This window comes from Corylus avellana, chromosome 1 (assembly GCF_965113065.1).
Source record: "Corylus avellana chromosome 1, dhCorAvel1.hap1.2, whole genome shotgun sequence".
Classification (NCBI taxonomy): Eukaryota; Viridiplantae; Streptophyta; class Magnoliopsida; order Fagales; family Betulaceae; genus Corylus; species Corylus avellana.
This window is the reverse complement of record NC_142490.1, coordinates 846411-872353: the sequence shown is the minus strand read 5'-3', so window position 1 is coordinate 872353 and position 25943 is coordinate 846411. Positions and strand designations below refer to the sequence as shown.

At 33.7% G+C, this 25943-nt stretch overlaps 2 protein-coding genes and 1 pseudogene across 5 annotated transcripts; 2 read left to right on the top strand and 1 right to left on the bottom strand.

The window, feature by feature from the left end:
- Positions 1–7610: 7610 nt before the first annotated feature.
- Positions 7611–11775, top strand: LOC132170986 (putative protein phosphatase 2C 46). 4 transcript variants are annotated; one of them, XM_059582166.2, is made up of 6 exons: positions 7611–7816; positions 7920–7989; positions 8445–8872; positions 9095–9465; positions 10627–10863; positions 11134–11775. In XM_059582166.2, the coding sequence occupies exons 3-6, from the start codon at positions 8554–8556 to the stop codon at positions 11401–11403; spliced, it is 1197 nt and encodes a 398-aa protein (XP_059438149.1). In that variant the 5' UTR covers positions 7611–7816; positions 7920–7989; positions 8445–8553; the 3' UTR covers positions 11404–11775. The 4 variants fall into 4 exon arrangements, with proteins under 4 accessions (XP_059438149.1, XP_059438150.1, XP_059438148.1 ...); XM_059582167.2 differs by having other exon boundaries at positions 7611–7989; positions 8448–8872; XM_059582165.2 differs by having other exon boundaries at positions 7611–7989.
- A 3122-nt stretch (positions 11776–14897) lies between these two features.
- LOC132170983 (protein ALTERED PHOSPHATE STARVATION RESPONSE 1) lies at positions 14898–18677 on the top strand. Its single transcript, XM_059582158.2, has 4 exons — positions 14898–16105; positions 16498–16721; positions 17296–17522; positions 17662–18677. The coding sequence occupies exons 1-4, from the start codon at positions 15229–15231 to the stop codon at positions 18485–18487; spliced, it is 2154 nt and encodes a 717-aa protein (XP_059438141.2). The 5' UTR covers positions 14898–15228; the 3' UTR covers positions 18488–18677.
- A 354-nt stretch (positions 18678–19031) lies between these two features.
- LOC132173061 (putative serine/threonine-protein kinase PBL11) lies at positions 19032–22107 on the bottom strand (annotated as a pseudogene).
- Positions 22108–25943: the final 3836 nt, after the last annotated feature.

Below are 25943 nucleotides of genomic sequence, written 5' to 3'. Positions count from 1 at the left end.
TCTGTCTTTTGTTTTCAGTTGTTGAGTTGTGAACGTAAAAGCATAAAACAATCTTAAAAATATAAAAATAATTTTACTTTTATATTATATTAAAAAGATCAAATTAAAAATAAATAAATAAAAATCCTCTAAAATGCATTAATAAACAGAGTCAAATATTAATTACCCGTTTTAAATTAAGAGTTAAATGCAAAAAAGAGAATTTTTTTTTCCAATATGTAAAATTGTAATGTTGTTCCTTAAATCTGTTATAAATATATATAATTTTTAATAATATTAATAGAGTTTGAACAAATTTTATTAAAAAATTATATATTTTTCACCTACTAAAAACATCTCCAATTAGGACCGTACAACCGATTGCAACAACAATGGCAACCGGTGTAAGCGATTATCACTTTCAAATAACCACAAATGCCTCGCTAGGACCGATTAGCCGGCAACTTATATATATATAGTTATTGAAAACTAATTATTAACAACTAATCGCATTTCAAGCAATGGGCTTTTTAGGCCACTTTTAATTTTTTCTTTTTGGGCTTCTATAAACCTCTTCTTAAGGCCTATTCTAGACTATTTTTGGCCTATTTTGGCTTCAGCCTTCATTGGCAATCAAACATAAAACCGGATCGAGGCCCGCTTGCTTCTTCAGCCTTCCTTAATCCTTAGCAATCGCAATCTGATTGTCCGGTATACTTAAAGCATCTTCTAGCGACTCTTTTATTTGTCAAACAAGTAAATCAAACATATACTGGAATGAAATTCTTCATTAGCAATGAGAAAGTAATTCAGCAAAAATTGTCCCCAGTCTCTTCCGCTATCTCTCTCAACATCTGTGATTTCATTTTAAAGGGTGATTTTATTACAGGCATCCTAGCGCTTTAACACCCATCCCTAGTTTAAAATTGGAAAATTGACAACATTATCATCAACTATATTGCTATAATTCCCCCATATTTCTCTTAGAATGTAAGAAAAGTTCAAACTTATGCACCCACCACCTAGCTTATTGGGCTGCGGTTAAAGCTCACTGCATTCTCGCTCATTTGCCTATTTCCCCTCTTTTCTCATTTGTAGTGAAAAATATCCACCACTGTTACTTTTATTTACTTGTAGTTGTTGTTTTGTTTGTTTTCTTTCTATCTCTTAATAAAATAATAATAATAATAATAATAAAAAAGTTAGATTAATAGAAACCCTCTCAAATATTATTATTTTTAATTATATTTTATATATATCCCTTACAAACAGTAAAATGTATCCATCAAACGGTAAAAACCGACCATTTCCAAGAATGATCTTTTCAAACAACAAAGTCCAGATTCTTGGAGAATAAGTCCACAACCAGAAAAAACATGTTTGAAGTATACTCAGATCTCTATGTGATCATTCATCACAGATTCATCATCCCAATTAGACTTAATGCCTTAATGGGACCCCAAAAAAAAAAAAAAAAACCTTAATTTCAAACACATAATGAAACATTAAATCTCGTAGAGTAGCAGCTACATCATGAGGCAATCATCGTCAAACATAATAAAGTCGTTGATAGATTGGCCTGTGGCTCATAGTTTTTTGGGCAATAAGTTCTAGTTCAAAATCCTTTTACTTGTATCCTTCTTTGTCTGGTTTGTTAGGCGGAGAGAACTTTGCAATCAAACCATAAACCATGTTAAATTATTGGTATATTTCAAAAGTTTAAATCAATAAAAAAATAATAATAAATTTAATCATTTAATTAATTATGATTTAAAAGAAAAGCAAATATAACAATGTTAAAACTGTCTAACTCGACCAACAAATCACACAATAAAGCTTGTAATACAGGGCTCGTTGTTTGATACATGTGAATAGGAATGAATCAAGTGACAAAAATTTGGAAAAACCCACAAAATTTAGATTCTTTATGTCATTTTCATTCATATGGATATCCTTGGCCCAAAACAAATCATCGTCCAATTCAATCCCTTCTAACTTGAACTTTGGCTTTAATTTCGTGTCATGTGTTTGTGCACACAGAATACTAATTAGGAGTATTAAGCTGTTATCAGTTACTATATGGCAATCTCATTTTGTATCCACACTCAAAAGTCAGAACACATAGATACAAGATTTTTTATTTGATACGTATGAGTAAGGACAATATCCCATTATCCCCGGCCCAAAAAAAAAATCATCACCCAATTCAACGCCTTCTAAATTAAATTTTGATTTTAAAGTATGTCATACGAAAACCGTACCCAGAATAGTACACATTTTTAATTGATGATGTGACGGACTGAAAATATTATACTTTCTCAATTATTGATCTCGCATGAGTGTAATCTTGCATTCTGCACGCACAACATTTTCAAGCACGAGAAAATGCATTTGACAAATTCGACAGTTTGTTAACAGTTAGAAGCCTAGCTTTCTCTCTCAAATTAAATACTTTACCAAATATGCGACTTAGCAACTTGGTAGGCTTTAAACCGTACCACCGTTTATTTTGTCCAATTCCTAAATAGTCAACAATTGCGTTCCCATTCTGTTGGAGCCTGAAAGTGCATGCAAATTGTAATTGAAATTCGGCTGTTTGTCCAATTGCTTATATATTCTTTTCAATCGTTCTTGCGCATCTCACTCAATACGACTTTTGGGAAAAAGGTGAAAGCTAAGGAATGGACAGCTACCCTAATATCATCGCTTAAACAATGTGAAACTCCATATCTATGGCTACATCACTTTCGTATCTTCATTATTTTCTTTTGTATTCTTTCAACTTGAGTCACTTGTGCTTCCACACTAAGCAACAAGGCCAAATATCCACGTGATCAATTTGGGACATCTTTCATTATTGAATATAGATGGTCAAGATAGCACAAATTAGATCGTCGAACCGGTGACATCACTCTTGCAAAACAAGAGAAAGAGTTGTCAAAAACCACCGATTCCAAGAGACTGTCGGGAGCTTAGTAAGTCAGTAAGGTATTTGGAAGAGAAAACTAAATAGAGAGAGTGGGAAAGAGGCTTCTGAATATTGTCTTAAAATATTTGCCGTGTGGCAAGTGTAAGAAATTCCATTTAAAGTATGTCCCTTACGTCACATATATTATTGTAATTATAAAATTGCGGTGTTCAATAATTTATTCCAATTAAAGCTTATTGTGTAAATCAAATATTCTGAATTAAATTACTGATTTAATTCTTGTGGAACAAGTATTTGATTTCAATCAAATATTCTGAATTAAATCACTGATTTAATTCTTGTGGAACAAGTATTTGATTTCATTAAAGATTTTAGTTTGTGGAATCAATTAGCTGTATTGATTTGATTTTTATTCCTTGATGGGAGGAATAATTAAGGTAACAGCTCTAATTGAGGGTCCCCTGACCTACCTATAAATAAGGCTTGTGTATTCCATCAATTGGCACTTACTGGTAGGCATAGGTCAGAAGAATCTCTCAATTGTTTAGTTCTTAGTTTGGTTGCTGTGGAGCTGTTCTTCAAATTGGCTTGAGCAAAGCATGGCTAGAGGTATTTATATAATTATTCATTCCGCTGCTAATTTTATTGTCAATTAGCATTTAATTATATATTGAATTTTTACAGCAAGTTCTCAGTCATAGGATTATTTTCCATGTGGTCCTTCTGATAAATTTGTTGGACCAACTCCAACTTAGTGCATGCTTAGAGACGCAGTAAAATTTGTGTTTGACAAGTCATGTTATTGAATAACAAGAGGCAAGTCAAAACTCTATCCAAGTGGTATGAAACCTCCATTGGACTAAGAACAGAGGGACACTTGGCACTTTGACATTTTCAATAGTCAATACTGCCAATGCTTATGTCAATTACAATCTATCTTTGCAGCCTGTAAAAAGTACTCTTGTTTTTTCATTTCAAACTTGTATTTTCTAATGGCTTCATTTGAAATGGAATTAATACCATTTTTTATTCCAAAATATACGAATTTAAAAGAAATAGAATCAAATATTATATTCATGATTCTTTTTCTTAAATATTAGTATTACAATTCTACTAATGAAGTTGGTTATATTTGCTTTTAAGCAAGAATACACTCTCGAATCTTATAATAAAAAATAAAATAAAATAAAAAAACACATTAAATATTTTATTTGTAGGAACTACATAATCAAGAATCTAGATCTCATGCGATATGATTGTTTTTATTGTTTTTATTACTATAGGACAGTCTATATGAGAGTCGATTAGGGCTCTACTTACTCAAACTGTTTGAACATTTGACCGAACAGGTGAGATCTTAACAAATTCTTACATAAAGTTGTCCTATTACATGCGATCCAGTCCTGTAATCAAATACTCCTAATCGAGTAATGATACAAAGAGAAGTTGGAGTTCTCACAAATGTGATGTGACTTTTAAAATTACCAATAAATCGAAATTCAATAACGACTACCTCAAATTCAATAGTAATTTTAAAAGCTATATCATTACTCACCCTAACTTATCATAAAAGATTTTTTTTTTAAAAAAAGGGTTTGTCATTGTTTTGTTTTTTTGTTCTTTGTCGTGAAAGAATGCATTTATATGGTACTTGGAGTACTCTTCTTTATCTTTAATCTGTTGGTCAAAATTTTGCTCTTACTTTCAAGATATTTGTCATTTCTCTATCTTTTATTCATTTATTATTATTATTTTAAAATTAACAATTGAAATCTACGTATGAATATTACAGATTCAATGCAAGTAAAGCATAAGCCATGCATTGAACTCGTCCTAATTCAATTCTCAAACTAGAGGCTAGGCTCAAAAGTAGTCAAAAGCATTGTTAATTAATGCAAGAAAGCAGGCTTTTCTTTTGTCCCACTCTCTTAAGCAAGCACATGCGACCGTTTTGTGTTTCAATCCTTGTTTTTTCTTTATCTCCTTTCAAATCTGTCACTTAATTAATACAATAGAATTGACTTTCTTTTATCCTCCTTCCCTTGTTGGTTTGGTTTATCAGTTGTAAACCTTAGAAAATGAGTAATGTTTTGTAACATAATATAACATTTTTATTTTGTACTTATCTCACAATGTTGATGTGACCGTCCCAACAAACTCTATAATTATTTTTTTTTCTTTTTAACAATAATTTATCTACGAGTTGGTTATTGTAAGTGACTCACCTAATAAAAACGCAATAAAACATTTGATAAAATTTGTAAAAAAAAATTGATATTTCTGTCAATTAAACGTTTGAAAATCTTCATTTTTTAGAACATGCTCCTTATTGCTACGTGATAATATGATTTTTTTTTTCTTCATATTTTAAAACTGGCATTTTTTTCAAACGAACCCCCAAATAATAAATTTTTTACAATTTTTTTTTTTTTTTTTTTAAAAAAAAACACTTGACCTGCAAAATCATAGTGTGACACACTCTTATTAATAGAAGCCTTAAAAACTTTGTGTACTCAAGCAAGCATTATTAATTAATAATTATGTTTTATCGGTTTATTCAACTTCTAAAGTCTTTCCCAAATATCGGTTTACCTTGTCCTTTTCTTATCGGTTATCTTTTTTGTAAAAAAAAAAAAAAAAAAATTGTGTATATTCATCAGATTTTGTTTTCTCGGCTCAAATCCATATAAAATTTGCCACTTGTTCACCACTATGTGAGACCACGTATCTTCCTACTCCAATTCTCCAAATCATAGACACGTAAGTATTCATGTCAAGGAGAGAGAGACATTTTCTGTAGACGATACCACGTGTCGCACGGAAGCATAATACTCAAATTTCAAGCAACAATAAATAACAACCGCCGTCCGTTTGAATATTTACCTATATATGTTTTTATAATTTGTTATATAAATCAACCGCCGTTGATTTATTGCGTTATTTTTTGCAAATGTAAAATAATTTGTTTTATAAATTAGTTGGCAATAAAATTTAAAGAAAATACGCAAAGCTCGTTACAAGATCTCGAAGCTACAGGGTGATATCATCATGTAGCAAATGGATAAAATAGTTTGACAAAACTGCAAATGGATGCTGTATTTATATGCTTATAATTCATTATCAAGGTTGTAGAGTAACACTTATTATATGGTTAAATAATTTGTAGGCATTACACATATAACAAATGATATCTACATATAATTATAATTATATATTACATGACATACTGATATATAATATATTATAATATATACATACATATTAATATATACAAACGAGTTAACAAGTCGAGTTGAGGTTATACGAGCTGTGTTCACGAGTGTTAACCAAGTCGAGCCGAGTTTAGAGGAATATGTCTCGTTTTATAATCGAGTGTAATTTTGTGTTTACAAGCGTTAACCAAGTTTACATGGATACGTGTCTTGTTTAATAATTGAGTGTAATTTCGTGTCTACAAGCATTAACCAAGTCGAGTAGAGTTTATAGGAATATGTGTGGTTTTGTAATTAAGTGGAATTTTGTGTTTACGAACAACTCATATATAAAATGAACTAAGTTCGATTCAGATTTAAATGAACTGATTCCGAGCGAGTTCACACTCAGAATTGTTCATTTACCACCATACTTTTAACTAGCCAATTTGCATGTGATTTTACTTATTTTATAATGAAATTTTATGCATGACAAAAAACTAAAACTGAGCGATCATTTATTTTTTTTCTTGCTCAAAGTTTTGGTTTTAGTTTATCCTTTTTTTTTTTTAGTTATTATTATTTTTTAAATGTTAAAGGGGACGTTTCTTTAGTATTTTGCTTTTTGGATTTTTTTTTTTTAAACAATCTGCCATACACCATTTACTAATCTCAAAAAGTTATGTGAATATAAAATAATAATAATAGTAATAATAATAATAATAATATTTACTCCGAATCTCCGATCGGACAACCTATCAATTCATTAAGCATTTATATTCTGAAAAAAAAAAAAAAAAAAAATTAAGCATGAATATTGGCCATGTAGTTCTAGAGAAACTCTAGCCCGAAATTATAGATAAATAAACCCACAATATTCGCTTTATGGTGACGAGTTACAATCAGAACATGCATTTGTGTACGAGCCAAAACGTTGAATATATATATATATATATATATATATATATATATATATAGAGGCTATGTTTCTTAAAATGTTTATTTTCTGTCTTTTATTTTCTATTTTTAAGACAAAAGTATTAATAAAAAATTTAAAATACAAAACATTCTTAAATATACAAAAAAATATTTTTTTATCTTTATATGATATCACACGAACGCTTTTTTTTTTTTTTAAAAAAAAAAAGGAAAGCCCATATATATATATATATTGTGATAAAAATGTTTAGCCAAAATTACAATACCCCAGAAAAAGGGGAGTCTCAAGCAAATGACATATATATATATATATTATATATATAAATTACAATACCCCAGAGTCTCAAGCAAATAACATATATATATATATATATATATATATATATATATAAATTACAATACCCCAGAAAAAGGGGAGTCTCAAGCAAATAACATATATATATATATATATGTAGAAAATTATAATGATTAATTAATTTTATTCTACCTCTTTCTATCTACTTTCTCTTTTCTTTGGTTTATGTGTGGAGCCCATGGCTGCCCATATGCATTGCTGGCTTTCAGCCATCGCTTTGTTCGTTTTCTTTTATAAGGCTTTGTGTGCTGAGAAATAACACAGAGAGAGAGAAAAAGAAGAGTTTCAGTTCGTTCAATCTTACTGATTGAGAGCTCTTTATTCAATTATCTCTATATTTTCTTCGTCTTCTGCCTCCTCTATCACCCACCGGAAAATCCAAAATAGAGCGCAGGAAAAGGGGAAAAAAAGAAGAGAAAAAGAGTTAGTGACCCATATGCAAAAAACCCTATTAGCCACAGTTTGATTTGATGGATCCGTGGATCTAACGTTGTTATACTCACATGTATTGCTCTGTTTCTTTTAGATCCCCTTCGTTTTCATTTTGGTATCATTCGGCAGCTGACCAGAACTGATTGGAGTTGCATAATTGTATTGTGAGTTGTTTTTCTCCTCTACATGTTTGTTTTTCTTATAGCTTGGCAAATTTGTGTGATTGATGTCTTTTCTTTGAATTATTGTTTTTAATTTGTTATTGGGTAGTTAGAAGTTACTGAATTTTGGGTGTGTGGGCAAAGGATTATATGGTTGGGGTGTGGAATGTGGAGGTAAGATTTGACCATTACGCTTTGCCACAACAGTTGTTTTCTTTCTGTTGTGTTCTTCATTTATAGGTAGTATTAGTTTGAGGGTCATGGTTCTTTTTAAGTTCTAAGCTGAAATGGTGACGGGTTTTAGATTTCAGGTCATATTGTGTTAATTTCAATGAGATTTTCAGCTGAGAATTTACATTGAAAGTTTATTTCTTTTGTCAGTTACATGATTTAGTATTGATTGTGGTTAGGATGTTATTGTATTACTATTAATCATGTTGTTTACTCCCTTCATATAGTAGTTTTCTTGGTCTGCGGGTGAGGAGGCTGCTGGGATCTTGGTTGGCGAGAGTGGTATTGCATCCATTTCGGATGTGGAGGAATTGGAGGCTGGCTGTGAAATGAGGGATGTTATCAAGGTTGATAAACTTTCTGAGGGCCTGCTTGGGACCGTCCTCGGACCGTTATGTCCGCACAGGTTCGGATGCAGCAGGCCGGCAAGATGGACTACTTTGGTACAAAGACACCGGTCAGCACATGAATGGTGACTTCTCAATAGCAGTTGTCCAAGCCAACAATTTGCTTGAGGATCAAAGCCAAATTGAGTCTGGACCCTTGAGCTTGAATGAGTCTGGCCCATATGGCACCTTCATTGGGATATATGATGGTCATGGCGGGCCTGAGACCTCACGTTTCATTAATGATCACCTATTCCAGCATCTTAAGAGTAAGAAACCTAAGCTCAGATGGAATTTTAGCATGAGAATGTTTGTTAGTGCCAAAATTAACATTTACTCTGTTTTGTGTCATTAAAATTGAGAATCATGAAAATTTATGCAAGTCCCTCCAATGATTCTGGGCTGTTGTCTTGTTAAAACTTCAATTGTTGAGCTTGGGGTGGGAAATTGAGTCATTGGTCCTCATGGTTGGGTTAAAATTGGCCTTTTAGCAGGGTTCACCTCAGAGCAACAATCCATGTCAGTGGATGTGATAAGGAAAGCATATCAAGCAACAGAAGAGGGATTTCTGTCTGTTGTTACGAAACAATGGCCTATGAAACCCCAGATTGCAGCTGTTGGATCTTGCTGCCTAGTTGGTGTGATCTGTGGCGGCACCCTCTACATCGCCAATGTTGGTGATTCCCGTGCAGTGCTGGGGAGGCTTGTCAAGGCAACTGGGGAGGTCCTTGCCATCCAACTTTCAGCAGAGCATAACGTGGGAATAGAATCAGTGAGACAGGAGATGTACTCTTTGCACCCGGACGACTCACACATCGTGGTTTTAAAGCATAATGTATGGCGTGTTAAGGGCTTGATACAGGTGAGTTCTTTGTGTGGGTGATAATGACTTATGCTTCATTTGAACCTGGCACATGTATCACTTGTTTTTATTATGATTTCTTGTATCATTTTGATTTGCAAAATGCATATGTTACTACGTTAATGCTTTTAAAAACTAAAAAGAATTTAGTAGTGGATTAAATCTAGTTACAACTGGCCGGCTGTGCAGATGTGATTTTCATCCATATTTATGTGAATATTGATTCAATTTCTAGATGCAGCATACATCATCTAATTCTTTAAGGGTGATGTTGTCTGTGATGGTCCATGCAGACTGCATGTGGTTCAGGCTTTGTAATGTTTTTTAAGTGTCCATGGTTCCTAATCTGGGTGCAGAGTAAGACTGTTACAGTTGTCTCTGTAAATTTAATCTGGATGCTAATAATTTCTGAAGGATATTGTTTAAGGGGGAAAAATTTGCAAAGCAGACTTTAATTTTTGGTTTTTGCAGACGACTCTCTCTTTTTATTTCCTCTTCATTGTTACCCTTCTACTACAAGCAGCTGAATATATATATTGGCCAAAGTTGTTGAACTATAGTGGCATTTTGAGAAATGAGATTAGGTGTTACAAGTATTGATTATCACCATTGTTGTCAATCGTGTATATTGCTAGCATAAGTTATGGGGTTCACAATAAAAAGTAATAATTAATAAATTGCTTGATGTTGCCAAAGAACCTTTTGTACATGTGATTCCTTTACTGATGATTCCCTATAATACCATTGAATTTGAAGAATCTACTAAAATGAGTTGTGTTTGTGGATTTATATATATAAGTAAGAGCGAAAATGTGAGAGGACAGCATTATATCAATCTTAATGATGCTTCATCCATTTTTACCTTTATTGGATGCTTGTGTCTTCATGTAAAGGACAGGTCCTCTAGTTTTCCCATGTATACACTACTATCGACCATTCAAATTCCAACCAAAAAAAAAAAAGCCATTTGGTTCTGTCGATTCAAATCAAATTTAGGACGATTTTCCATTATAGTCAGCACCCCCCCCCCCCCCCCCCCACAAACATACATACACACATACACACATATGTATGTGTGTGGATATTATGATGCAACTTTTTTTTTGGCATGTTGAGCATTTTCTTTTTCAAAATTTACTTACTGATGCATTTGTGTTGCAGGTATCTAGATCTATTGGTGATGTATATCTAAAAAAGGCTGAATTTAACAGGGCGCCTTTGTATGCTAAGTTTCGCCTCCGTGAACCTTTTAAAAGGCAAATCTTAAGCTCTGAGCCATCAATTTCTGTGAATGAACTTCAACCTCATGATCAGTTCCTCATATTTGCTTCTGATGGGCTGTGGGAGCACCTTAGTAATCAGGAAGCAGTTGACATTGTTCAAAATCACCCACACAGTGTAAGATATTCATCTTGGCAATGGTGGTTTCTATTCTGTTTATGTGTTTACCTACATCCTCTAGTTTCTTAGAGGAACTGCCAACAACTGCACCTTTTTCTGTATACATTTTGGAATTTCTGGTTACTTGTGAAATTTTATGGAGTTCTAATCTTGGGATATTCAAGCCCTTCCAATAATAAGTATCACATTTTTGTTTTGTGTTATCATCATTAACGTGAGTATCAGATTCGAAATAACTGAATTTGACATTACCTGCTCTTCATGCAGGGAAGTGCCCGGAGGCTTGTGAAAGTTGCCTTGCAGGAAGCTGCTAAGAAAAGAGAAATGAGGTACTCAGATCTGAAGAAAATCGACCGTGGCGTCCGCCGACATTTCCACGATGACATTACAGTCATAGTTGTTTTTCTTGATTCAAATCTTGTGAGCAGAGCAAGTTCGGTAAGAGGCCCTACTTTGTCTGTGAGAGGCTGTGGTGTTAACCTACCTGCAAAAGCTCTGGCCCCCTGTGCCACACCCGTGGAACCTAGCACTACCTAATGAAGCCCCCTCATCTTTTGTACTGTTGTACCTACTGTTGGATGCTTCTCAGAATCTCACAGCCAATGAGCTTTGTATATCCAAGAGAGATAAAGAGAAGTTTCAGTCGATTAATTTTTTTTCTTTGTACAATGTAACCTTTTAACTTTGGACATGTATTTTATTTAGTTCTGAGGACTTGAGCAAGGAAAGAATCAGGGAAAAATAGAGCTTCAAAGGTGACGCTGATGATTCTTTCTTTAGGACTATTCTCTTCTTACTTATTCATTTTTTCTCCTCCCTCCTTTCATTTTGGATTTATTTTTATATGTTTTTGTAAATTATGTGAAACTTCATTCCCAGAAATCGAAAGTTTCAGTTCCTGTTGTTTCACATCGCTTGTGGCACTAGCTTGAAGACATGTTGAGTTAAAATGCCTACCGCATTCAACTTCTTTGAACCATCATTTTTCTTTTTGCAAAGAGTAATTAATCCAAAAATTTAAACTAAGTTGACATTATATATATGTATATATATACCATTGTAAAATCTAACGAGAACGACAAAATCATAACATATATATATATATATATATATATATGTCAAAACTATGTATATGTATATATATAGTTTTCACCTAGTGGCTTGGGACAGTGTGTGATGGCAGCTTTTGGATGCCTTTTCTTACCGGCCACTGCCAGAGAATATTATTCAGTCTGGATTACCCCATGACATGACATAGCCCCCACCGCCTTCAACTAGTCACTTCTTCTCTTATCACTTTTCAGGGCACAATTCTCCATATACCAAACTCTCTTTCGACCTTTCTTTGCTGATTTTGGCTTGCCTTTCTCAGATTTTCTCCTATCAAATTCAACGGGTAAAGTAGGACCTATCTGGCTATCTAACCGAGCAGCTGGCAGTTTTATAAAAACATTTTTTTAAAAAAAAATTAATATATTTATTGTTTAAATTATTAATAATTCAAATAGCAAATTTACTAAAAATTCCAAATCTGAAAAAAAAAAAAGAAAAAAAAAAAGGAAAGCCGTTTTAAAGCATTCTCGTTGAACTAGTTATTATTCAGCCAAATTTTAGTTAGAAAATTTTAAATTTTTGTCTAATTTTAGCCACCCACATTTAATTTTACTCTCTAAACACTTTATCTCTTTTATTAAAACAATCATTTTAATAATATTATATTCATTTTTATATGTCTTCAGGAAGTCTTAAATTATTGTAGCAATAGCTAGTTTAATGCAAGGGTTGTGTTTAACGATCCTGACTTAAATTTGGCTAAAGAATCACTTTAATCAGTTAAACGACAATGCTCTTAAGGCTCTATTTATGAGACTGACCACCCGCGGTCAGCAGGTAGCGCTAATTTATTAATGCTGTTATTAAGACTGCTTTAAGGTGACATTTTTAAGTAATAATAATTAATTCACATACAATTATGTGATGCGAAAAAGGATCCTCTCAATTTCATTTGAAATAGATAATATTTAGTTAATGTATTTTAGAGATAATTAACTAAATACAATCCATTCCATTTGAAATGGAAAGGATCCTATTATGTGATGCAGAGTCATTTTAAGTTGTTAGATATTTGATTAATGACTTTTAAATATCTTTATAATAAATAATAAATAATAAAAAAGCACAAATGGCAAGAATGCGTGTATTTTTTTTTTTTTTTTGACATGTCCGCACAAGAGGGGGGAGGGAGATTCGAATTTGTGACCTCCACTTTATTAAGTGTGGTCCCAGCCGATTGAGTTACCTCTTGAAGACAAGCATGCGTGTATTGGGCAATGTCGTGCATCATAAAGTCAAATAAACTAACTTTTACTACGAGTATTAAAATTGTGCGGACTACCAATTTTAAAAAGTTATTTCTGGTGTGTATATCATGGCCACTCATGAGCTATATATGCTTGATTAGCTTCGTTTTTTTTGCCTTGAAATTCACCTTTTTTTTTTTCCCTCTAAATCAATGTTTTAGTTTTTTTTTTTTTTTTTTTTTATGGCTTTGTTTGGTAATGGGGATGGGGTTGGGCCAAACACTGTTCATCATCATTTCCCAAAATAATCAACATCAAAACATTCTAACTTTTTCACTTTTAATATCAAATCATTCACTTTTTATTATTATTCAAATAAAAAAATCACTACAAAACAAAACTTTTTCACTTTTTTATTTTTTTTATACCAAACATTCTTACTTTTTTTTATATCAATCTACATCAACTACAGTGTTTAGGCCATCCCATTTGCCAAACACCCCCTATGTCATTTTTAAAATCATTCCATTAATAATTCAAGACTTTTATTTCCGGATTTCATCAAAAAAAATTTTGGCAGAATCTTTGTTTTAATTTGTAGATTTATTTTATGTAATAAAAATTACCCATTTTTTAATAAAAAAAAATAATTTTGACAAGAATTAATGCAAAATTTTAACAAAATTAGTTTTTAAAATTTAAAAGATAAATTCAAAACAAGTGAAATTTTGAAATATTTTATAAAATTTATCATAAAATATATTTTAAAGATCTTTGTTCTCGTGACCACAGGTCCACAGTTCATTGTCTAGGTTTGAGCACTTAATAGTCAATTCAGGGTCCAAATCTTCGTCCATCTCTCTGTCCCTAAACTAGGACCCTCCAAAAGAAGACAACAGCTAGGATTCTGTCAGTATCATTGCAGAATATCAACTTTTCCCACAACTATTTGTAGAAACATTGTTCAATCCGAGGGGGTGAGCTAGGCTCACTGTACATCATCTCCCTTGTAAAAATGAATTTAAAGTAATGAGAACTTTGCTCAACTAAGACGGTATTTGACATACTTTTCAATTTTATAATTTTATAATTTAGATTTATGAACTTTTAATTGCTATTAATTTATTTTATTCTGTCAATTTTTGTCGTTAAAATTTTTAAAAAAATAAAATTATCCTTCAATTTTATTTTTATTAAAAAAATTTAAAAAAATAAAGATCACAAAATAACCCAACCGTGAGTCACCTTATAATTTTTTTATTTCATAATATATATTTTTTAATTTTTAATTTAAAATTTTATAAAAAAAATCAAGATTACAAATATTTTTGTCTTACTTTTAACGTTTAAAATTTGATAAATAAATTTAAATTAATTATAATTAAAAATTTAAAAATCTAATTTAAAAGGTTTTCAAAATTTGGGACACGTCAAATCGCATGCATGCTATTTAGGTATAAAGTAAAATTTCACCGAAAAGTAATAAACAGTTGATGACCTCACTGGATTCGGATTCTAATCAGACGGCACCAAATACCAGGAGCATCAGAAACTTTTGATTATTGAAGACAAAATATCTTTTGCCGAGGTCAAGCTTCATGCCGTCTTGTAGCAAAAAAACACACTGTGCCTTCTTTCCTACCTACGAAACGGCAACCTCAAAATCCATTTTTGCATTTATTGTTGCCATTATTATTTTACCAAATAAGGCCCGGTAGTCCCACACTCTTCTGCAACGCGTGATGCTACGTATCCTCGTAACAGAAGGTGAGACTTGTTCATCATGCAATGGTTACTCTGCTTTGCTTGCAGAAGCATCTCTTTCTTCATTGCTTGCAGAATGTTTTGCTCTCTGAATTCTACTGCGATTAAGCAATGGTTTGGCTGGAAACCTTCCAAACAGAAATATTAAATATTAGTTTTTTTTTTTCCTTTGGTCTCGTTGCCTGAAACCTCTGCTAAAAACCAAAGCGTCTATCTCATTCAGTTGCAAATTTATGTGATTCTCTAAAGCTTTTCCAGAACTTCATCTTTTAGCAGAACCCGTGGTGTGTTTGGAGAGATGGGTTGTGCTGCATCTAAGAAAGATGAAGAAGACGACGTGGTGTTGCTCTGTAAAGAGAGAAAAAGGTTGATAAAATTGGCGGTAGAGCGGAGGTATGCGCTTGCAGATGCACATTGCAAGTATAATCACTCGCTGAATGCAGTAGCAGCCGCCATAAGGTTGTTTGTAGCTCGGCATTCCTCTCCATCTTCTCCAATTTTCATCACCTTCCCTTCCTCTGCTTCTGAGACCACAGAAGCCATTGCGCATCCCACCTATCATTCTGCAGCTTTCTTGGATTCTTCTAAGGTAGAAAGAGAAAAACAAGAACAAGAAGAAGAATGGGGACACCAAGAAGCTAAAGAAGAAGAAGAAGAAGAAGAAGAAGAGGGTGATGAGAACGAGTTTGAAGATGCAGAAGAAGGGGAAGTGGTCTGTGAGCATTTCTGTGGTGAGATGGCTCCGCCAATGGCAGGTGTACATAAAAATTTTGGGTGGGATTTCTTCGATCTGTTTGATGGGATGAGAACACAAGTGGCGAGTGGGTTTAGTCAAAGCTCTGATGAGGATCTGAGGGCGCTGAGAGAGGAAGAAGGGATTCCAGAGTTGGAGGAGGATGGAGAAAGAGAAATAAGTGAGAGGAAGGCTGTGGATGTGAATAATGGTGAGGTTGGAGTGGTTGAATCTGCGACAGAAGGGGGTGATGTTAATGAGAGCCAAGAGGAGCATAATAGTTTTAGAATGATTGATACAGCCCCTGATGGGAGGGAATTGTTGGAGGCATTGAAGGATGTTGAGGACCATTTTATTAGGGCTTATGATTCTGGTTTGGATGTTTCCAGGATGCTGGAGGCCAATAGAGTTCCAATGCAATCTGGTTTGGAGGAAATTAAAGGTGGGTTCTCTTTCTCTTTCCTTTTTTTGTTTCTTCACAATTTCATAATTTATTCTTTTTGCAATTTCTATATGCTCAATGTAGTTTTAAGGGTTGGTTTGAGACTGATGTTTCAAATCGTGCAATTTAAAAAATAGTGTTTTCAAACGTAAATAAATCGTGCGTTTTTTAAAATGTTTTTCTTTACCTACGATTTGAAAACATATTTTTTTATGTTTTCAAAGCAAGAATTTTTAAAAATGTACTCTTAAGCGATACACTTACTAAAATCGCAGGCCAAAAAGAGTCTTAAGTTTGTTTCCATGGAGGGAAAGGACCATTATCTTTGTTAGTGTTGGACATTGCTCATATACCACTTACTTCATGTATTCATTCATGAAATTTGCGTGCAGAGAGCTCAAATAAGCTCATTCGGTCAATTACACGGAATCGATCCACCTCATCTCAGTCTTCCTCATGCAAAAGTCTCCTCTCATGTAGCTCCAAATGTTCTTCGACGTGGACAGAGTTCAAAAATGATTTATTTGATGACTATGGTGGAATGGAATCCGGAAGCCATTCACTGACACTGGCAAGGTTATATGCTTGGGAGAAAAAACTCTATGAGGAGGTGAAGGTAAACTCATTCTTATACTTTCTTCAATTTTAAAAATTCCTTCTAGTTTCCTGCTGATTAATAAGTCTCTTCTACTAATTGTTGTCAGCCTTTGAGATGGACGCTCTTTATTATTGTTATCTGCTCTTTTGTTTCCAATCTACTGTCTTGTTTAATGAACTGCAATGTTTATGCCTGCCATTGAGCATTATTCTGAAGCACATTTCTTTCTCTTTTGAATTTGGTTGAAGTATTTATATGCTGTAGAAATGGACAAACTGAATGTGAATGGCTGAATGCCCATTGGGAGGCTTAAGGGGGAAAAAAAGAAAAAGAAAAAGGAAGGAATGGGTCCTTTGGGAGTTAACATATGAGCAGAGTATCTCTGTTTTTTGGCTGAAACACAGTTTTGAAATCAGGGGTGCTCAGCCTCCCATTCTGCAAAGCTTTTGGATAGACATTTTCTTTCATTTTGGATATAGAATTTGCTACCATAAAGCTATTGAATTTGTGATGCTGTAAACAATCTTAGTAATGTGAGATACATCCTACCATTTATCAACTTCCTTGAACATGTTTTAAATCATATTCTCAGGCTGGAGATTTGACCAGGAAACTTTACGAGCAAAAATGCTCCCGTTTGAGGAACCTGGATGCCAGAGGAGATGATGGCCTATACTCTGGGGAAAAAACCAGAGCTGAAGTAAAAGACTTGCACGCCAGGATCTTGGTTGCAATTCGAAGTGCAGAATCAATCTCCCAAAGAATTCAGAAACTGAGAGATGAAGAGTTGCAGCCACAACTTGTGGAGCTGATACATAGGTAAGGAAGTAAATGGGTCAAATTAGTTGGTTAGATTTGAGAAACCTGAAATTTGAATTTTAGTTTTTCGATTGTTAAATCACCACTTAACTTAAAAGTTTAAGCTGATAGAAAATGGTAAATTCTCTCACTTCTACAGCCTTATGCGAAACTGGAAGATAATGCTGGAGTCACATGAAACCCAAAACCGAATCATGCATGAAGTTAAATCTTTCAACTGTCCTGCCCATGGAAAGTTTTGCAATGACTCTCACCGCCTTGCCACACTTCAGCTTGAAGCAGAAGTTCAAAATTGGCGTGCTTGCTTCACGGCATATGTTTCGTCACAGAAGGCATACATTGAAGCACTTAATGGTTGGTTATCCAAGTTCATTGCCCCTGAAGTTGAATTCTACTCCAGAGGTAGGTCTTCGACTTCAGTCCCGCCGCATATAATCAGTGGGCTGCCGTTACTTGTAATCTGTCATGATTGGTTGGCTTGCCTGGAGAAGTTGCCAGAAAACTCAGTGGCTTCTTCCATGAAAAGCTTGGGGAAGGATATTCGAGCTTTGTGGCTCAAACAAGGAGAGGAGCAGCAACAGAAAAGGAAGGTGGATGGACTTGCCAAAGAACTTGACAGGAAGGTCCTGGCATTGCAAAGGGCAGAGAGCAGAATTCTTGAATCAAAGCTTCATGAGCAGGAATCAGTGGTAAATGTGCCGAGTCGGATTGAATACTTGACAGAAAGGAAAGCTATGTTAGATATGTTTAGGAAGAGGCTAGACGCAGAGAAAGCAAAGCACCATACCAGCATGCAAGATACACAATGTACCACTGTAAATGGATTTCGGACTGGATTTTCTTCAGTTTTTGAGTCCTTGGCTGAGTTTTTTAAGGCTTCAGAGAAAATGTATGTTGATCTTTTGACATTCAGCAAAAATGCAAAGGTCGTGGATGAAAAGGTTGGTAACTCATCATACAACTAGAAGGAATGGGCTTTGAACACTAGAGTTAAAGCTGATAACAGGTGGAAAGAAAAGCAGGAAAAGGGTTTGGAGGGACTGTTAAGATCTTTAATTAATTGTATATTTGGTTGAGTTTTACAGTATTTTCTCCAAAAATATAAATATAGCAATTTCTCTTATCCTATATATGAGTTGCAAGCAACTTGTGCAAGTAAATCCTGGTGAGCAAGCAAATTTTTGTGGAAAGTGGTGATTTCACTTCCATTTCAGTTAAATTTTTCGATAGCATGAACATTACTGAGAAACATGCTTTCACATTTGCAAGTGGGTATGTTTGTTAATTTGTTGGGTGTTTTTTATTTTTTGTTTGAAAAAAGTGTTCTTATTGGCATAAAGGTGAACTGCTTTGGTGTTTTGAGTTTGTTACATAATACAAAAACTTAAACAAATATGGCTGATTCTGCAGACCAACGTTTAGAAACAGTGGGAAGTTTTTATGTTGAACTTGTGTCTAACATGGTTCTCTTACAATGAGGTGTTTAGTTAAAGATCAAACGCACAACTTTCAACTTTCTGCTACATTATATCGCATACACAACTCTTCTTCTGCATCCTCACATATTCCCTTCAAGCTGTTCTTATCAAAGTCGACACTAAAACTATTATCTTCTAAACACCTTAAGCTTGTGCTTTGAAGGAGAGGCTATCCATCTCCACATGGAACCTCTGAAGGCCAACGCCATTTACACTCACAAAGCTTTGAGAACAGTCGTAGTCCATTGATGTATGCGTCCCTTGGTCGATTGATTGAGAAGATGTGCCGCTTGATGATCTTCCAGGAGCCCTTGGGCGCTGTTTGTTGATGAAGTTTTCAACTGAATACAAGGCCTCTTCTAGTTCCAGCCACACCTGCGTCATTGTCGGGCGTTGTTTGGGTACTTCCATAACACATCTGAGGCCTAGTTGTCCCATCTTTAGCATCATCTCCGTGTTGCATGGCTGTGTTAGAAGATTAGCATCTAAAATTTCTACAATGCTGCTTGCTCTAAGCTTGGCCTTGCCTGCATTTTGTACATAGGACACACCCCCATTTTGTTCAAAACTTGTGCAAGAGTTAATGCCTTAATGGCTATATATTCATGCCAGGGATCCTTGAATTTCTTGCCCGAATTTCAGAAAATTAACTCTAATAGGAAATGAGAGAGAGGACCCCGAGTCCCAAGGTGTTAATGAATAAAAAATTTCATGTTTGAGTCTAGGTTCTTAGTTGCTTACCCATTCAATGATATGATAATTGGATTGATTTTGGCCTGTGTAAATGACAGGGCGAGCAGCAACAAGTTGGAGAAGTACAACACCAAAGCTATAAACGTCACTGAATGGGGTCAAATGGAAACTGAAACAGTAAGCAAGATCTAGGTATCCTCTCGTCCCTTTTACTTGGCTACTGACATGTGATTGGTCCTCGGTAGCCCTGGTTTGACCAACCTGAAATCTGAAACCTTGGCTTCGAACCCATCTCCGATTAAGATGTTACTTAGTTTTATGTCCCGGTGGATTATGCTAGGGTTTATCCCTTCGTGCAAATGAGCAATGCCTGTCAATTTTTCAATCAAATTTATTGATTTTTTTTTTTTTTTGTTTATTAATTTCTATAAATTTATGCGGAAATTATTCTGAGAACAAATGTACCTCTAGCTGCTCCAATGGCTATGTTTACTCTCTGCCTCCAAGTTAAGCTCTCTCTTCTTCCTACACGGCAATGCACAGTAAGTCAGCCAACTAAACATGTTTAGGTGCTAGAATCTGCGCTTTTTCCCAACTACCCTATGAACTTGGTAATGTTAATCGGCAATCGATTTTTTATTTATTTTATTTTTAACAAAGATCGATCCAATAATTAATTAACAATATTACATCAGCAAAGTGAGATAGTTGTCTCATAAAAAAATAATTCCTAGCACTTTGCTTTTATGTTTTTATTTTTTTCTTTGCAATGACTTATAAGAAATTAATTGGTAGTATCACGTCAGCAAGATGAGAAAGTAATAAAATAAAAGTATGATTTCTACCATTATTCATTTATGAATGTTAAATGTGTAAAGACTTACCCATAATGTACTCAAGCAAAGAACCATTTGGTACATATTCATAAACTAATAATCTTCCCCTTTTTGCTCCTGTTAAAGGTAGAAATTAAAAAATATTAATTAAATAATTAAATTTATTCTTTTTTCAGATAACACATGCTTTAACAGTGGAGTGATGCTTACCTGGTTTTTCACAAAATCCCACCAGACCAACAAGGTTCCTGTGTCTGACTTTTGACAGTAGCCTCACTTCGATCTATTCAAGAGAACAAATTAACCATACAATTATTTAATTATCCTTTTTTCTGGGAAGGAAGAGATTCAAACCCTGTGCATATATGTTTGAAAAAAAAAAAAAAAAAAAAAACATGTTAATTAAAACATTAACAATATTTGAAGATCTCACCATTTCTGAATTCTTCACTGCTCAGGTTTGAACCCAGCATGGGGGCTCTTAATTGCCAGTGTTCCTTCATTTCCAAAGGTCCCCTTGTAGACATTCCCAAATGCGCCGGACCCCAACAAGCAATCTTCGCTGAAATTGTTGGTAGCCTTCACTAGTTCCTCCGACTGGAATCGCCTCAATTTTATACTCTCATCCATCAAGCTTCCTAATTGTTATTTTCCCCAATCATAATTCACAATAATAACCACACAAAAATTGTTAAATGTACATTCAGGTCATGGTTTAGTGGCACTTGTTCATACTACTAATTGTTTGGATTGTCGAGATCACTATGCAATTTAGTGAAAAGTAAAGAGAAAGTGAGAAAAACCAAAATTTACGTGATTCGACGATATGCTTGCTTTCGCAAGAGCGAGCGAGCACGACTAATTTTACTGTGTCAAAAGTATATTGTCTATAGCAGGGAGCATAATTAGAATTTCTCACTAGAATGAGCCAAAACATTAATAAATGGCCAAGTCTAATATTGATAGGGGCTAAACTTAATTTTCTTAGGCCAGAATACATATATATATATATATATATATATATATATATACACACTTAACTATGTAAAAATATTTTAGTTGTATATATATAAATTTGTAACTAGAATGGGGGAGTGAGGCAACCGCCTTTACCGGCCCTCTAACTAATTTTGTCCTTGATCTCTAGCTAAAACCCTAACATGGTACATTAAAATTCTCAATATACCCTTTATCTCTCAACTTATTATTCGACTTTGGCATAACAAACTAAAATTAACTAGTATTACTTCCTCGTTCAAGAATATGAGCCACCATCTCTAACATTAGTGTTAATAATCATTCACAAAAGTGCATGCATAATATTCTTTTGAATACTGTGAAGAAAGTTGTGCCCGAACACAAATATTACACACCTTTCTGTCTGTAACGTTGCTTGAGAATTGGAAAGACTACCATTTTACAGAAGAAGTAAGATAAGACAACCACCAAAATAGTAAGAATGCCAAAGATAAGTCTTCCCAACAAATGGCTATGATTGGTGTTTGGAGGCGGCAGCGTCGACAGTGATGCCGGTGAAGGTGCTACAAAAGGTTGTGCAGCTTCCATTACAACTCTCATGGTCTAAAAAGAAATTAGGTTTTGAATACATGAAATTGCTTCATTGAAAATAAGAAGAGACTGGGGGGGAATATGAAGGACGTCGAGGTTGCATATACAATTACATTAAACAATTGCCGGCAGTCTGTTTATTAATCAAAGCAAGGTTATATTTTGCAGAGTCGTTTTCCATGTCGCTTGTGACTTGGTCAGTTGGTATTCTCTTCAGACGGCACATAAGCCAAATAGCATGTACATCTACGTCTACGTAAATTCGTGCATGTATACCTTTAGTTGCCCGAGGAGGCACTTAGTCTCCATGATTCTACGAGTCTTTTTATTATTATTGTTAAAAAAAAAAAATTACAATAAGAAGGTTTGACACCCCAATACTGTGAGAAATAAAAATTAAAACGGAAAATAGATAAAAATAATAATAATAATAATCCGGTCTTAAGTTCACATTAACCCGAAGGTTGAGGAGATGGTTGCCTTTGTAACGACACAGCCACACTGGAAAAAGTGCTTGTTGCAAATGATAATAATACCATGTGGTATACCGTATACTGCCAACACCGCATGACATTGCTTTGACTAGAATGTTAGGATCTAAGGGATGTAGTTTGTAACACCTTGTTCTATATTGGGAAGATGCGTAGCGTAGTCCTTATAAAATGAGTGATTTATAGAGATATTCATAGGTACTAAGTCTCATTTTGCTTACTGGGTAAAACTGAGTTTTATAAGTGATTCTAAAGAAGCTCTAAATTGATTTTTATTTTTTGGGTAATGGTACAAATGTTGCTAACGTTTTTTTTTTTTTTTTTTTTTTGTGTCGTTACAGCCTGGATGGCGAAATTTGTAAAAGCAATTTAATAGTATTAGTATAAGATTATATAAGTCAACTCTAACCCTTTAATTTTATCTAACTAAATTTGTGTTCGGTTTGTATTAAGTTTGCAAATCTTATTATAAGAATTGTTACTTGACACGGCAGCAAATCTTGCGGTGTACAAAAGTTGTGTGAAATCATTCGTGTCTCGATCATAGCATCAATTGACAATTAGGTACATTGTATTTTAAATGATTCGTACGTGCATGGTGTAAATTAAGTAATATTTCTGACAAATTAAACATTAATATTGGAGCTAGATTTTGGACCAGCTGGCTAACAATAATTAATATCTATTACTGAGCTTGCACCCACAAGCTTGAATAAACTTCTTAATGAGAGAGAGAGAGAGAGAGAGAGAGAGAGAAATGCACTGAATTCTGTGTATCTTCTATGTTATGGGACGGAGTCAACCAGTTTAGAGTCACAACTGATATATTAATATTAGATCATAAAAAAAGGAATTGGACTGATTGCACCGTTTGATGTATTTTAGTAATTGTTTGACTTAATTTATAAGAGTATATGATAAGGATATATATGTACATCATATAGTACTCAAACATAATTACTATAATTTAATTTTATTAGTCATTGTTCCACTTATTTATCTAATAATTTAACAATCACATATCTTAATTTTGGATGATTTTGTCGTGCTCTCATGGATTATCAAGGTATGCAAGATTCCCACGAAAAGAAAACACTAAAAATAAAATACGTTTATAGGCAAACATGTAAATATTTAGACTCTTTTGAATAAAAAATTGCATATATATTTTTATAATATTGTAAAATTTTGAGTATGGAAAAGGTTCAACCTAACAGAGTTATCATGTTAAGAAGGTTGGAGATGCTGGAGGATACAATTAGGTGTGCCACATATATGATATTTTTCTGTGATTTTGTGGGATTGCTTTTAAAGCATGCTCATCACCTCGTGGGTGATCACGAGGACCCAGTCGGACTCTATAACGATCTAAAAAAAAGTAATAGCCATATATTTGTTATCATTTAATATATTTTTTTTTTATAGTGATAGTGCAGATGTGGCTAACGTTTTTCTTAAGTTGTTATCAATGGTATTATAGCCAATTTGGTAACATAATGTGTTACTGAAATACTGCATGACATACCCTTGACGAGGAGATTAGAAATTTAAGAAGGGAGATTGTATTACCTTAGTCTCATATTGAGAAGATGAGTAGCTTCCATAGAGTGATTGATTTATAAAAACACTCTTGAATACTGGTCTCACATTAATTTCTTAGTAAGTAGGACTGAGTTTTATAAGTGAAAGAAGTTTCAAATTAATTGACTAATCTTTTTAAAATGATACTATAAATATAGTTGACATTTTTCTTGTGTCGTTGCAGCTAACTATGGCCTCCCAAAGTTAATTTATGACCTCCCAAACAACTTCTAAGCTTTGGCTCTTCCACACAAAAATAAATAAATAAATTATAATTCTACCTCTGATGAGGACCATAATTTCCCATAAACGAAACTTCCAAGACCACATGAACCTTTGACTAATACAATATTGCCCTGAAGGTGAAGGCACAATTAGGAGATCACTCAATATAAGGATTGGAGCACGTGAGAATATCACATGAATCATATTTGGAAGAGAAAGTGCAAGTTGATGGCTTGAGAAGCATGGGGAAGATAGGAAAAACAAATTGCTTTTGTGGTGCAAGTTGTCACGCAAAGCCTAGAATGGTGGAGGAGATTTGGCAAGCTGTATCCTTTATGGATAAATATTTTTACTAAATTATGTTGGAAGAATTTTCTTTGTTTACCAGTAAAAATTTAAAGTAAAAAAAATTTATCTCTCGTTTATTTAGCAGGGTGGTAAAAAAAAAAAAAAAAGGGGGAGTTCCGAAGGTTAGAAATTATTCTTTGTTTTCTTTATTATGTAAGGTATACCTATAAATTCTATGGTGGTTGAACCACCTGCAACTTACAAGTATATATAAGAAAATATAAAGTATTATTTGAACTAAAATTCTTTATCGTTATTGGTTATAATATTTTTTTTTTTTAAAAAAAAAAAGGTTTATAAATGTTGTTTTGGAAAGCCATATTGTTTAAATGGAAAACAAATGGCATGAGCTACCGAATTGAATCTGCCAGATCTAAGCGAGACTACGTGGAGGAGTGGTCCCACGCAATTATGGATGCAAAAGGGTGGGGTCCCAATAAATATCCAATGATGGTCGTGGCATCATGGGCAAAATCTGAGCCAAGATTAATTGCGGACCCAATAAACGTCTATCATCGTCCTGAATATTTATCACAAGAATCCATCGTTTGCTACACACTCATAAATGAGGGACTGGGATCCTATGGAGTGGGATCCTCTCGATTTCAAAGGAGATGGAGATTCATATGAATCAAGGGAGGACTCCTCTCCATTTCCTTTGAAATGAGAGAATCTGTTTGCGAATTTTTACAGATTTACGATTACGAAATTACGAATAAACCTAAAAGAAGAAGAAGAAAAAAAATATATATATATACTATTGGAAAATATATGGAATACTCTTAAGATCTTTATTACGATTCGCTTACAAATTTAGAATATGATTTCAATGAACCATTTCACAGTCTAGTTATTATTTTGTTGTATTTAAGAGAGTGGTGATAGAGGTACTACAACTTTTATTATAAGTCTTTTTACAAACTGCAATCAATAATTAGTAAAATGATTGAGTACAAAAATTGACTTATCAATTTTATTTTTTAGTGGCGAGGCGATGTACTTTTAATCATTTTACCAATTATAGATTGTCGCATCAGTTTTTACCGAAATTGTTATACCTCGAGTTTTTTTAAGAAAAAAAAAACAATAAAATTTGACAAGCAATTTTTTTTTTTTTAGTGACTGGCATGATATCATGTCAAATCATAAATAATTTGCTTTAAAATCTATAAATTCTTGAACAGAAAAACTATACATTGT